At 36.7% G+C, this 14,438-nt stretch overlaps 1 protein-coding gene across 3 annotated transcripts in view; it reads left to right on the forward strand.

Moving 5' to 3' along the window:
- The first annotated feature begins 9,927 nt into the window (after nucleotides 1-9,927).
- The window catches only part of LOC306872081 (coronin-2B), a 55,977-nt gene continuing 51,466 nt past the window's right edge, over nucleotides 9,928-14,438 (forward strand). Inside the window, exon 1 of one of the 3 annotated variants that reach the window (XM_079420453.1) lies at nucleotides 9,928-10,234. In XM_079420453.1, coding sequence (XP_079276579.1) covers nucleotides 10,220-10,234 — 15 coding nt within the window. In that variant the 5' untranslated portion in view covers nucleotides 9,928-10,219. The remainder of the gene's footprint in view (nucleotides 10,235-14,438) is intronic. The other 2 variants (XM_079420456.1, XM_079420452.1) reach the window with 2 other exon arrangements.

The following is a 14,438-nucleotide window of genomic DNA, read 5'->3' on the forward strand; positions in this document are numbered from 1 at the left end:
GGTGTATAATTGGTCCACAGATGTGATGGAGGATAGTGTGTTCTTGGTGAAGCTTCTCTTTCTCTGATAGTGTTAATGATTTCATTAGCTGGGGTTAGTTATGATGACTGCACTATGGCTGTAACAGGGCGAACAAGACGTGAGACGTGCGGATCCATTTGCAAGGCTTTATTCAAAGGCGAGGTCATGCAATGGCAAAAAGGAACATCACAGGCATTACAAAGAGTAATCCTAGGGCAAGCGTGGGTCGACGATCGGCGAACAATATCCAACAGGGCAAGGCAGAGAGATAATCCAGGTACACGAGCAATAGTCCAAGAGAGGTGCAAACAGAGTCCGAACGGCAAGGCAAAGGGTAAATCCAGGAATCAAAACACTAGAAAACACGCAAGGCAAGGCAACTAAGTGGGCTCCGTAGAGTAGCTATCGCTAGGAGAGTGATATACGCTGTACAATACTCGGCAATGACAGAGAGGAAGTCCAAGGCTTATAAAGCGTGTGTGATTGTGTGATCAGCTGTGTAATCAGAGCAGTGTGAGATTGGCACAGCTGTGTGTCCTCAGTGCAATGGATGATGGGAAATGCAGTCCAGAGGTGTGCAACAGTAGTGTAGTACAAGAGTCAATGTGGTGAGCGAGTGACCTCTGGTGGTGAGTAAACGGAAGTTCATGGACCGGATTCGTGACAATGGCATACAACACTAAGGGTTTTCTCTGTTGGAACTGTTGGCCAAAAACAATTGTTAACTATTTTATCTTTTTGCAATGTATTTATATTTTTATATTTGCTAGAAACAATATTTGTTATTTATTAAGAATAATATTTATTACATATTGCATTTCATAAATATAATGTATGAAATCTGAACGAGCGGAATCTGCATGAGCAACCGTACAGATTTCCATTGAAATGAATGGAATTCACCCACAAAACTTTGCAGAGCAACAAGGTGACCGCACCTTATGAGACTTTGAAAAATAATTTAAAAACTTTTGATCAACACACTTGCTGAAAAACTATGCCATATGATGCAAAACATTACTGATTGGTTTATCAAATCCTTTTATGCAATTTCAACAAAACCTCACATTGGCTATATGCTTATTTTTGAGCCCTGTCAACTCAATGTTGTATGTATTTATTTATTTTTTACAAAATATTACATTGTACCAGATTCATTAGTGTACAAATTTGCCTATTTCTTCCAACCTGGTCTCATGGCACAACCATTTCTTCACCCTCATATGAGCTTTTCCATTTTTCTCTGGTCTTCATAAATGTTTGGCACAAGTACTCCAGACACGGTGCAATCCTGTGATCTATCCTATAGGCAAACACACATAAATGGTGAAGGAAACACCACCATGCTTTGACAGCTTGACGCCTGCATGTTTTTTTATAGACTTCAGTAGAATTTCCTCTTCTTTTATTCTAATCTCTGGTTTGTTAATAAAGCTTTTCAGTCGACGCTCCGTGCACCTCTGTGAGAGGTGCAAGCAGGCTCACAAAACTACTATAATTGAAGCAAGACCACTGGACTCATGGTTAAAGCCACATTGTGCTTCAAAGGTCAGGTAGCTGGCAGACCACACACACACACACACACACACAAGTCCTCACACACTCAAACAGTCCATATAGTTCTTTGGATTGTCAGTCTCACAAAATTTACACACACATGAAAGTGCTGACCTTTGTACACACAGTACCTGGCACTGGATCAGCCCAGCATACAACAATCTTAACCAAACATTAAATGCATAGATAAATGGATCTCTGACCACATCAAAGCATTTATGACCACTGAGTTCAGGACAACCCTGAACTATTACAATTTACTATAACATTTAAGCATTTAAAAGCATTCACACTTAGAAATATGAACAGCATATCCATAAAAATCATCTATATTTTATACTGCCACAGCATACTCAACCCAGTGTGAGATAATTTAGTTCTCGTGTTATTTCTTTTGTGCAGTTATTTTTTACAGTAATTCTAAATATTCTTGTATAGAAGAAATTATGGTATTTTTTTAATTATTAATGATACCCTGAGGGACACTTACATTAATTATTTCAATAATTACACTGCAGTAACTTAACCATCTAAAAACTGCATCTATAAGCTGTCTTTTTCACATATGTGCAGTGAATCAGTCAAATATGACGTGCAAAAGCATGTAATTCTTTATGAGAACATTGCATGATGTTTAAAGCTTGTTTAAAGTTTTCAGCTATTGAGATGGCTTTATTTCCAGACAGCCAGTTAACCCTCTGGAGCAGCGGCAATAACTCACCAGAATAAGCCTGTAATGATGTGACAGGGTTAACAGGCTAATGTCTTTATGAGGGGAAAAATGCCACGTGTGCAATGCAAACCTTAATGTATCACTCTGAGGAAGCATGCAGGAAGAGTTATGGTGGATGTCACATGGTTTCCTTCCACTTGTAATGTTTTAAAGGTGCAGATCTATATGGGTGAACTTATATAGTTGGGAATAAAACCAACTACTACAGCTCAATACAACATCATATAGAATGGTCTAGGTCAGGTGCACTTATGAGAGTCATTTCAACTTTATCGACTCATTAAGAGCTTTTAGCACTAAAGATTTCCAAAAAGTGCTCAGCATCACTTGTGAAAGAAAGTTTTAATTGTATTGAATGTGCACTTGCAGTGTACTTCAAACATTAAAAGTATAGAAAAACTGTATATTTCAATACATGACATGCAAGTTTCAATAGTAATAACATTATGAATATTTTAGTTTACCAAAAATGCTTGTCAGTACATTCTGCAGTATTTATGATGTACTTATGTGTACTAAGTATAAAAGTACACAGATATACTTAAGTCCTACTTAAAAAGGTACTTAAGATATATTTAAGTATACTTAAGTCCTACTTAACTCAAAAAGATCAGCTAGCTGCATTAATGTAAATTTAAAATATAAAATGTTCATGTAATTAACATGTATTTAAGAGTCTGAAAACAAAGCACTTATTTTACAGTTCACTTTCATTTGTTTCAAATATATAATTTCTGTGAAAAGTAATCTTTTTAAAAGTATACTAACAGTAGTGTACTTCTTGTTCACCTTATCCAGTTCATTAGCTAGTTCATCCAAAAATTCCGTCATCATTGACATTCACTCACTCAAGTCAAGTCAAGTCAAGTCAAGTCAAGTCAAGTCACCTTTATTTATATAGCGCTTTTAACAATGCAAATTGTGTCAAAGCAACTGCACAATATCAAAATAGGAAAATAGAGTGTCAATAATGTAAAATGACAAGATTAAACACTCAATTTTCAGTTAAAGGCATTTCATTATTGAATTCAGTGATGTCATCGTCCAGCTCAGTTCAGTTTAAATAGTGTCTGTGCAATCAGGTCGACAATATCGCTGGAAATGAAGTGTCCCCAACTAAGTAAGCCAGAGGCGACAGCGGCAAGGAACCAAAACTCCATCGGCGACAGAATGGAGAAAAAAACCTTGGGAGAAAGAGTTTGGGTGCTAAATAGAAAAAGGATCTGCCCCCCGCAGTTGATTTTGATATTCTAGGTATTATCAAATGGCCAGAGTTTTGAGAATGTAATGGACGTGGAGGACTATAATGCGATAAGAGCTCGCTCAAGTACTGAGGAGCTAAACCATTCAGGGCTTTATAAGTAATTAACAAGATTTTAATAGGGAACCAGTGTAGTGTTGATAGATCTGGGCTAATGTGGTCATACTTCCTGGTTCTAGTAAGAACTTTAGCTGCTGCATTTTGAACCATCTGTAGTTTGTTTATTAAGCGTGCAGAACAACCGCCCAATAAAGCATTATAATAATCTTACCTTGAGGTCATAAATTCTGCATTTGACATTGAGAGCATAGGTCTCAGTTTAGATATATTTCTAAGATGAAAAAAAACAGTTTTACAAATGCTAGAAACGTGGCTGTCAAAGGAGAGATTGTTATACAATAGCACACCTAGGTTCCTGGCTGATGACGAAGAATTTACTGAGCAGCCATCAAGTGTTAGACAGTGTTCTAGGTTATTACTTTTGGGGGTTTTAGGTCCGATAATTAACACCTCTGTTTTTTCAGAATTCAGCAGTAAGAAATTACTCGTCATCCAGTTTTTTCAATCAACTATGCATTCCATAAGTTTCTCAAATTGGTGTGTTTCACCGGGCCGCAAAGAAATATAGAGCTGAGTATCATCAGCCTAACAGTGAAAGCTAACCCTGTGTTTCCTGATAATATCTCCCAACGGTAACATGTAAAGCGTGAAAAGTAACGGCCCTAGTACTGAGCCTTGAGGTACTCCATACTGCACTTGTGATCGATATGATCGATATGACCTCTTCATTCACTGCTACGAATTGATGGCGGTCAGATAAGTACGATTTGAACCATGCTAATGCACTTCCACTAATGCCAACAAAGTTTTCTAGTCTATTCAAAAGAATGTTGTGATCGATAGTGTCGATTGCAGCGCTAAGATCCAGTAGCACTAATAAAGAGATACAACGATCAGATGATAAAAGCAGATCGTTTGTAACTCTAATGAGAGCAGTCTCAGTACTATGGGATGGTCTAAATCCTGACTGGAAATCCTCACAGATATCATTTTTCTCTAAGAAGGAATATAATTGTGAGGATACTACCTTTTCTAGTGTCTTTGACAGAAAAGGGAGATTTGAGATCGGTCTGTAATTAACTAGATCTTTGGGGTCAAGTTGTTTTTTTTTAATGAGAGGCTTAATAACAGCCAATTTAAAGGTTTTGGGGACATATTCTAATGACAATGACGAATTAATAATAGCCAAAAGAGGATCTATGACTTCTGGAAGCACCTCTTTTAGTCATTTAGATGGAATAGGGTCTAACATACATGTTGTTGGTTTAGCTGATTTAACAATTTTATACAATTCTTCCTCTCCTATAGTAGAGAATGAGTGGAGCTGTTCCTCAGGGGATCTACAGTGTACTATCTGATGCGATACTGTAGCTGACGGCTGCATGGTCAGAATTTGATCTCCAATATTATCGATTTTGGAAGTAAAATAATTCATCAGTTCATCACTCTCATGTCATTCCAAACCTGTATGTCTTTCTTTCTTCAGCAAGAACACAAATTAAGATATTTTGGAAAAAATTATTAAAGTGTTAGTATCCATACATTTTTAAGTAAAATAACGTTTAGCTATAATTTTCCATATCCTCTGTCACACCTTATTCTTTTTGTTTGTATTCCATAACGCCTTCAGTTCATCAGCTCCTCTCCTGTCTCCTTCCTGGAGGCCCTTACTTTTTCCCTTCACCCCTGACTTCAGAGGAAGTGGTTTCTGTGCAGACAGCGTGTAGCTGGAACATTGTGTCATGTACATGGGAAGCTGTAACCAAAGAAGTGCACATTAAAAGTTCCACTAGAGTAACACTTTCTGTGCAAACAGATCTGTTGGACAGTCAAGCCAGAATTGAGGGTCTGCCTTGAATCTCACCGTAAGTATATGAGTGTGTGTGTGTGTGTGTGTGTGTGTATATCTGACTTTTAGGCAAAGTGTATAATACTGCCCCCTAGTGTAAACATTTTGCTAGTGAACAGAGCACTGGGAAATGTCCTGCTCCCTGTTGCACATGAACGTACACATCTTAACACGCAAAGAATGATTTTAAGTAGCACATGACCACACTCATCACTGTCTATTCTAAAACTACACTTCCAATTTTAAGTTCCTGTAGAGCCTTACTCTCCAGATCCAGTCAAAATCATAAAGAAGTATTTCAGGCATGAGCAGATAAGATATTTACTCCACGTCAGGCTCTTATCTCTGCTTCTGTAGGTATACAGTAATTCCAGTAACTAGGCTTCTGAAGTTCAAAAGCATGGCTTATCTCAGGCATTTCTCCATATTGTTTTAATGAGACATTATTTACTCTGCATGCTTGGACAAATTTAACTAGATTCAAGATTCAAGATTTTTATTCGTCACATACACAATTATACAGAGTATAACCAGCAGTGAAATGTAAGTCAGGTCCGCTCCAAGGACAGTGCAATTATATAGAATACAAATATTAATAAAAAGAAAAGTAGAAAAAAAAAAAGAATAAAAAAAAGATAAAAAAATATAAATATAAATGTGGAGGTCAGTATGTTGTTGACATAAATAATAATATAACAGGAATGTGCAAAAGAATGTGCAAAAAAGTTGTACAGGGTATTTAAATAGCAGCATATGAGGTAGAAAAAATTATGAATATTGATATGGTGATATTTGATATTGATATGGTGATATAACTATAATGTAACTTTAAGGACAATGTGGTATATGAACACATAACTGAGCTTTAAGACCTTTTAGCCAAATTAGGGAGATGGTCCTCACTGCAAAACACAAGATCCAGGGGGCGTGGTTGGATCTAGATCCAACTCCTCCCACCTTACATAGACCTAAACCTACCCGTCTCCACCCCCTGATCCCTAAACCCACCCTTCTCCACCCCTAAACCTACCATTCTCCACCCCTAAACCTACTATCTCCACCCCCTAGATGTGGATCCAACCCCACCCCCTGGATCTTTGTTCTGCAATGAGGGGCTACTGAAATTAGGAGTTTTAAAGTAACTTAAAGGGATACCACCCTCACTCATGTCTTACCAAAACTGTATGACTTTATTTCTTCTGTTGAGTATGTGCAGTATGTGTACAGCATGTGTTTGTGTGTGTGTGTGTGTGTGTGTGTGTGTGTGTATGTATATATTAGTGCTGTCATAGTGCATTTGTTTACATAATGTGTGTATGTTGTGCATAGTTATTATGTATATATAAATACACACACATACAGCATATATTTTGATAATATTTACAAGTATTTATATGTATATATTTATATTAATCTAATTTATATCGCATATAAATATATTTCATATTTAAACGTAACATATATACAAATATATGTTAAATACTACATGCATGTGTGTGTATTTATTTATATATACATAATATATATACACAGTACACACATATTATGTAAAAAAAAACTTACATTTTGGATGCGATTAATCGTTTGACAGCACTAATATATATATATATATATATATATATATATATATATATATATACAGGCAGGGTGCGATTTGTGAAAAAAACAGAAGGGGGGTGCTTTTGAAAAATTTATATAAAATGTTTTTAATATGACAAAAACTGTATTTAACGTGATCGCAGTTTAATAAAAACATTGTAGGCATACGTTAGGCCTATTAATTGTAATGATTTCTTTTCCACAGTTATTCAAACAACAAATAAATTATATAGAGATAGCGAGCAAAGAACATAGAGTTTTTTGAAAAAACAAAACAGAGTTTTTTGAAACTCCGAATCAGGTAAACCATTGCGTGGCAAAATGATTCACTGTTTCGAAGCTCTCCAATCGGATCACGTATCATTTGATTCAGATCGGGACGTCAGAGCGGCTTCGCGGGATGTTTTTATCCCCACCGGGGATAAAAGTAATTCAGCAGAGGCAGGGATGCACAAACCAGAGGGGGGGAAATGTATATAGGCCTATTTTTTAAAAGCTTTAGCATTAGCCATGACAAACTAACTATGAACTATTTTTGGTATTCTTATTCCAAAGCCATTATTTTTGTAATTGGTGACACTATTGCATGTCGATCTATAATTCCTGAAGAAAGCTATGCATTCGCATTTCCATTCATCTAAACTGTAGTTGCTCGGCTGGCAGAAACATCCCCAGGAAATACAAGTACAGTCACTGGTAGAACATCTACTATAATATAATGAAATGCTGCATGTATACAAATGTAAACAAAAATGTGTTCAAAAGTTTTGGCTGCGTTAGATGTTTTTAAAAGAAATGAACAAAATTGACTAAATTAAATGTCTCAAATTAAATTAATCAAAAGAGACAGTAAAGACTTTTAAGTTGCTACAAAAAAAAACAAATCAAAAATCAAATAAGTGCTGTTTCAACAACAATATTAAGTAGCAATGTTTTTAGCAGTGATAATCATAAGAAATGTTATTTGAGCTCCAAATCAGCATATTAGAATGATTTCTAAAGGGTCATGTGAAAATGCTGAAAATTAAACTTTGCCATCATAGGAATAAATTACAACATTAAAATAGAAAAGTTATTTTCAATTATAATAATATTTTACAATATTGTTTTTTTTACTGATTTGTCATCAAATAAATTTAGTTTGGTGAGCATAAGAGACTTCTTTCAAAAACATTAAAATATATTACCAACCCAGACTTCTGAATGTTAGTGTATCTCATCAGAGCACACAACTCATTTTGAATGGCTGTCAATGGTGATTTGTTTTTCTCTCTTTAAAAATGGTGTAGTTATGCTAACTAAGTGGCTGCTAAAAAAGCTAAGTATGCTGCACATGTCCTTAAAATTGATGTTAATGTAATTTCAAGTGTTTGTTTTTGTAAAAGGTTTGGTTTTATGCTATAAAAATGAGGTGTGGCGTCATGATTGTGTGCTTACAGTTGGGTCTGCAGGAGTTTGGGCAGGACCTCCAGCTCATGATCACTACTACACAGAGTTGGGCTCCAAATTTCATCAGCAAAATATGACATTTCTGGTACATTTTGGTACAAATGTACCATTTCTGGTACATTTCAATTTCCTACAGCAGAAGGAAGTGGAGACACATGTCAATTCTGCTGTCATCTACTTATTGTCATTCTGTTATACAGTTAACCTTAATATGGTTTTCAACCATACAACAACACAAGACGTTAGCCAGAATAACAGCCTCAGTCACCATTCATTTTCATTCATCTTTTTCCATTGGACATCTTTTTTTTGTGTGTGTGTTCCACAGAACAAAGTACATCACACATGTTTGGAACCACACGGCTATGAATTAATAATGACACAATATCTGGGTGAACTGTCCCTTTAAATGTGTTGTTCAATAAATATAAATAGTGATGTGATATTGCTGAGGCCCACAAGAGGGCAGCAGAACATAATAAAGCTACAGTTAATCCTACATCACGTTTAGATGTTTTTTCGTTCTTCACGCTTCTTACTTTAAGAATCTGAAGTATGATAATCTTGTTAAAGTATATACATTTAATTAAGCATTTAATATAATTGTTTGCTTTATTATCATACATTCCAAAAAAACAGGGTAACCACAGTTTCCACCAAAATACTAGTCATTGTATTCATAATTCATGATTCCATAAAATGAACAGTCTTCTTCAACTGCTTTTTAAGCTTTCAAAGTCTTGCATTATGAATTTTGATTATAGCAGCCAAATTACCGGAGTATGATGATAGTAGATACAGCAAGGAGAGAGAGCATATGTGACCCTGGACCACAAAACCCATCTTAAATAGCATGGCTATAATTTGTAGCAATAGCAAACAATACAATGTATGGGTCAAAATTATAGATTTTCTTTTATGCCAAAAATCATTAGTATATTAAGTAAAGATCATGTTCCATGAAGATATTTTGTACATTTCCTACCGTAAATATATATATATACATCATTTTTTATTAGTAATATGCATTGCTAAGAACTTCATTTGGACAACTTTAAAGCCGATCTAAATTTAAAGCCGATTTAAAGCACCCTCAGATTACAGATTTTCAAATAGTTGTATCTCGGTCAAATATTGTCCTATCCTAACAAACCATACATCAATGGAAGCCTATTTATTCAGATTTCAGATGATATATAAATCTCAATTTCAGAAAAATGTACCCTTATGACTGGTTTTGTGGTACAGGGTGACATATATGTTGTTTACACAGAGCTAAAGAGAGGGGGTATGACACTGTAAACAGAGTGATGCTGTTGTGGACATCAATAATCTTCATCAGCACATGCAGTAATCAGATTGACAGCATGGAAGGAGAGAGAGAGAGAGAGAGAGAGAGAGAGAGAGAGAGCAAGGAGTAATAGTACTAACATACTACGCTGACTTCACTGCAGTATCCTGACTACAGGACCACGGCTACCGCAGCACTGATAGGCTTGGATACTTAGCGAGAGACAGCGACCAGACCCTCCCTCCCTCTCTTCTCCTCCTCTTTCACAATCTCTCGTGTCTCACTCTGCTGTCGTAGAGACTGCAGGCTGCACGTGCTCAGTGAGTCCTTCTCTCTCTGTCCTGCTGTCTCACTCAGCGTTTCAGGAACGGAAGCTGACTCTTCTGCACTGTTCTCTGCATGACTGTCACAAAGGTAAGCGTGTGCTGGAGTGTGTGAGGCTGGGAGGGGCTGCTGGAATTGAGCTTCACTGCAGTGGGATGTTCTGCTGAATCTATGGCTGTAGTGTGCTGCAGTGCTGGACAGGTGGAGTGTGTGTGTGTGTGTGTTTATGCATGTGAATATTATGCCTGCTGGATTTGCTGTGCGGTACAAACTTCTATGTGTGTTTGTCCAGCTGGCTCCCCGTGTGTGTTTAATATGCAAGTGCCTGTCCCGCAGTAGGGCAGTGGGTCTTGGCTGGGTGAGGCATGTTTATGTGTGAGTGTGTGTGTGTGTGTGTGTGTGTGGGGTGTGTGAGTGTGTGTGTGGCAGGCTTTAGCAGACTGATTATGAAGTGGAGCTCTTAATCCAGTGCTGTCCTGCATAAAGCCTGAGCTGTGCTTTTTTGCTGAGGAGAGACTGAGCATGTCACATACTACAGTATGCGTGAAGGTAAAGGCGAAAAAATTAAAGAAACAAGAAGAGAAGAGGCAGGCCAAGGGATATTGGAAGAATTCAGGTCAACTGGGCCACTTTTTGACATTGGGATTATGATGACAGTCAAAAAGTAGCCCAATTTAGTTGAATTCATTTTCAACTAAATTCATCAAGTATTAATGTAGATAAGGCTAATTATGTTTTGTTGTGCTTGTTTGTACGCTTATCAACGTGTCTGTTTAAGTTTGATTTATGTTATTGGACTCTCACAGCTGTCATGACCTGCAGGCTAACTGAACTTAATTCATTAAAGTCGGACAAAAATGACTCTATGAAATGATCATAAATGCAGTACACAAACAAGTCTGTAAATCTGGAAACATACCTGGTCTAAGCCTCATATTGTAGAGATGAACACAAAGAGATGCTGTTTATAAGTCACAAGTGTTTATGCATTTTATATATATCTCGGTATATATTTTATATATCGGTATCTGTATATATTTTATAGTTGTATATATATATATACAACTATATATATATATATACATGTATATATATATATTCTGTCACTACAACAAATTCCTTGTATGTGTAAACATACTTGGCCAATAAAGCTCATTCTGATTCTGAATAAAGCTCATTCTGATTCTGATATATATAACATGATATAATATCTTATTTCCTATTATATTTTTTTTTATATACAAAACCGATATATATATATATATATATATCAGTTTTGTATATATAAAAAATAATAATAATAGGAAATAAGATATTATATCATGTTACAATTCTACACAATTCTGATTTTGAAAATGGATAAGCATTATATTATGTTGCGTTACGTTAAGTTACGTTATAAGCTCCAGCATTCCTGCAACATCACATTGGGAAAGCAGTTTGCAAAGTAGATGGATGGATAATATATTTTATATTATTTAGAGTTGCTTATCTTACTTAAATCTCAGCCAGTGCCAGTGGTCATGCAGTGAAGTGTGTTGCAGTTATTCCCGGCTGAATTACCCGCATGACGCAGGTGCTGACTGTGTAAGAACTGATGTGAGTGTGTGTTTTGCTCTGATGGAGAAGGTTGAAATGTTGAGTGGGGTCACGAGTGATGGGTACTGTACAGAGCTAAATGACCTTGGAGTGTTTGTGTATGTGTGCTGATCGAGCAGAACAGCACTCTGTGTCAGACAGTGGGAGATGGAGAGCGATTCCACTCCAGAGTGTGTCTGCATATGTTAGAGTGAGTGCACATATAGACTAGTGTTTAACCACACAGCTGTGTGTCAGGATTTCCTCACAGACTCTTGGGACTGAAACCGTCACACACTCATACTGTCATGAACAGGACAGGCTGCATCTCTCACTGCAGGGCTATAAAAAAGCTGGCTGCACGTCACTTCCTGTCACACATTAGTTAATAAATCACTGTGGATGTTAATTTCATACAAGGTAGGAACTATAGCCAAAAAGCAAAGCAAAATTACATATTTTATTCAGTAGTGTACAAAAAGTGCCTCTCACACAATCTAAGAAAGGTCCCCATATAACAAGTGTTAGAGCTGGTTTACACTATTGGGCTTTAAATAATAATATTAATAATAAAAAAATAAAAAAAATTATTGCACAAATACAAATCTAGTTATTTGCACATAGACTGAATAATAATTTATTCTTATTTTAGTTAAATATTTACCATTATAAAAAATAAAAAACATGCTTGTGGCTGCATAAACCTTGCCAGATTGTCCCTCGAAAATATTTTTATAAATAATAAGATCTTGAAAATTCCAATAAAATTCCTTTAAAATTTACATAAAAATTCTCAGCCGCCTCAAAGTCACTCCCTAATTCCTACACTGTCTATAAGGTATGAAATCCACAGAAACATTGAGCCCTTTCACACATACAGACTTTTCCGGAAAAATACCGGTAAATTGCCGTAAAGAGATCATGTGTGAACAGGACCTTTTCAAAAATACAGGTAAATTCGTTCTGGCAATTTACCGGTATGAGAAGTTGTAACATTACCAGTAAATTGCCGGAATTCTGCTGTGTGTGAACGCAGAAGGAAAATTACCGGTATGAGCACGTACGAGTTCAGAACGCGCTGACGTAAGACGTGTACTCTGGGCCAATCATAACATTCTGACGCAGATGATGCATTCACTCTACAATTTCCCATGTATAATCCGCCCATGTCCGTCGCACAGACCCCTGTGTAGCCTATACACATGCGTTTTCTTTCTCAACTGTTTACTTAAGAAAAAAACTGCATACCTGCCAGGATGGCCATTTTTGCGTAATTTTGTGTGTATTTGGCCACTTAAGCTCAACAACAAACTACGAAAAATAACTCAATATGATACTCGCTAGAGGCGGCTTTGGATGTGACTGAGTGCTCAGCCTTGAAACAGCCTCTGGAGCGCGCGAGTACCGATTGTCTTAAAAAGACGTGCAAATTATTCATTTTTATGACGATCCAACAATGACCCGATTAAGCAAATGACAATTTTGTCAACTGTCCTGAAATGCAAGCGAAAGTCTTGGATCGGTGTGCAGCAGCTGCAGACGAGATGTGCTGATGTGAAGCCGCTTTGAGAGAGTGAAAGAAAGAAGACACGGTCCAGCTGAATCACACACGCTGTTTTCAAATGACTGATTTAATCTGCTAGTTTGTGTGGATTTATTTACTCATATAACCTACTTGCTATCTTGAATAAATGTTTGCAGGAATTTCCCTCATTATAAATTGAAAGCTGCGGGGATGAGTAAAACTATGTGATATAGGTCACAATTCCCCACGAAATTCTGGACATGATTAATTATAACTCTATTACAGAGATTTGTTAAATAAAATTCCATTATTTTTTATTTTTTCCCAGGCCTGGAAATTGCTGTTTCAAAATGTAATGGCTTTTTCAGGTTTTTCATGTATGAACCCTAATAAAAGCAACTGATGCACTCTAATCACTTAAGCTGGCCCACCAATGTGATCAGCTGAATGCTCCACCTCTCCCTCATCTAATCACATGCCGGATCCATCACCCCGCTTTGTTCCGGGACCTCGAAATTTACAAATTAAGCACTGGTTTGTAGTTTTCTATTACGATGTCTCTGGGACAAAAGCAGCTGCATGAGAGAGATCATTTTGTCTTCATAGAGTTGAAGCCTAACACATGTGCCCTTATGCCTTTGTTTAAAGCTTAGCATATCTTTCACCCTAGGACAGAATTTCATCTGACAGAAATGCCAATAGGCATCAGATTCTTTCCAGATAATTTGCAGAATGGACCCATTGGTTAAATGTTTTCCCCATTATCAACACACAGAGCCATGCAGACGTCACTGGTTCATGATCACTGAGTGTGCTGTGAGTGTATTTATTGGGTGATTGTGAGAAGGGTTCTCATCTCTGGTGTGTGTGGGTGGGTTTGCACATGTCTGCATGTAAGTAGATCGAGAGGAAGGTAGGAAGCGTACAGATGTGTTTATAAAGCTAAGACACAATTGCACATATAAAATGCACAGAAACACACTTGTCAGCAGTGTTTGAGCGACTGAGAAGACCTGCGTGGGAAGAAGGATTGTAAATTCACAGGTGTAAAACACATTATTATAACTACACTCCATATGCAACTGACCTCATGCAGATAATTGTGGGGGGGTTTTTGTTTTGTTTTTTTGTGGCGAGATGTGAGATGTGAAGTGTATATGCAGGCTATATATTACATACTCACACATAAAA

Source organism: Barbus barbus, assembly GCF_936440315.1.
Source record: "Barbus barbus genome assembly, chromosome: 1".
NCBI classification, from domain to species: Eukaryota; Metazoa; Chordata; class Actinopteri; order Cypriniformes; family Cyprinidae; genus Barbus; species Barbus barbus.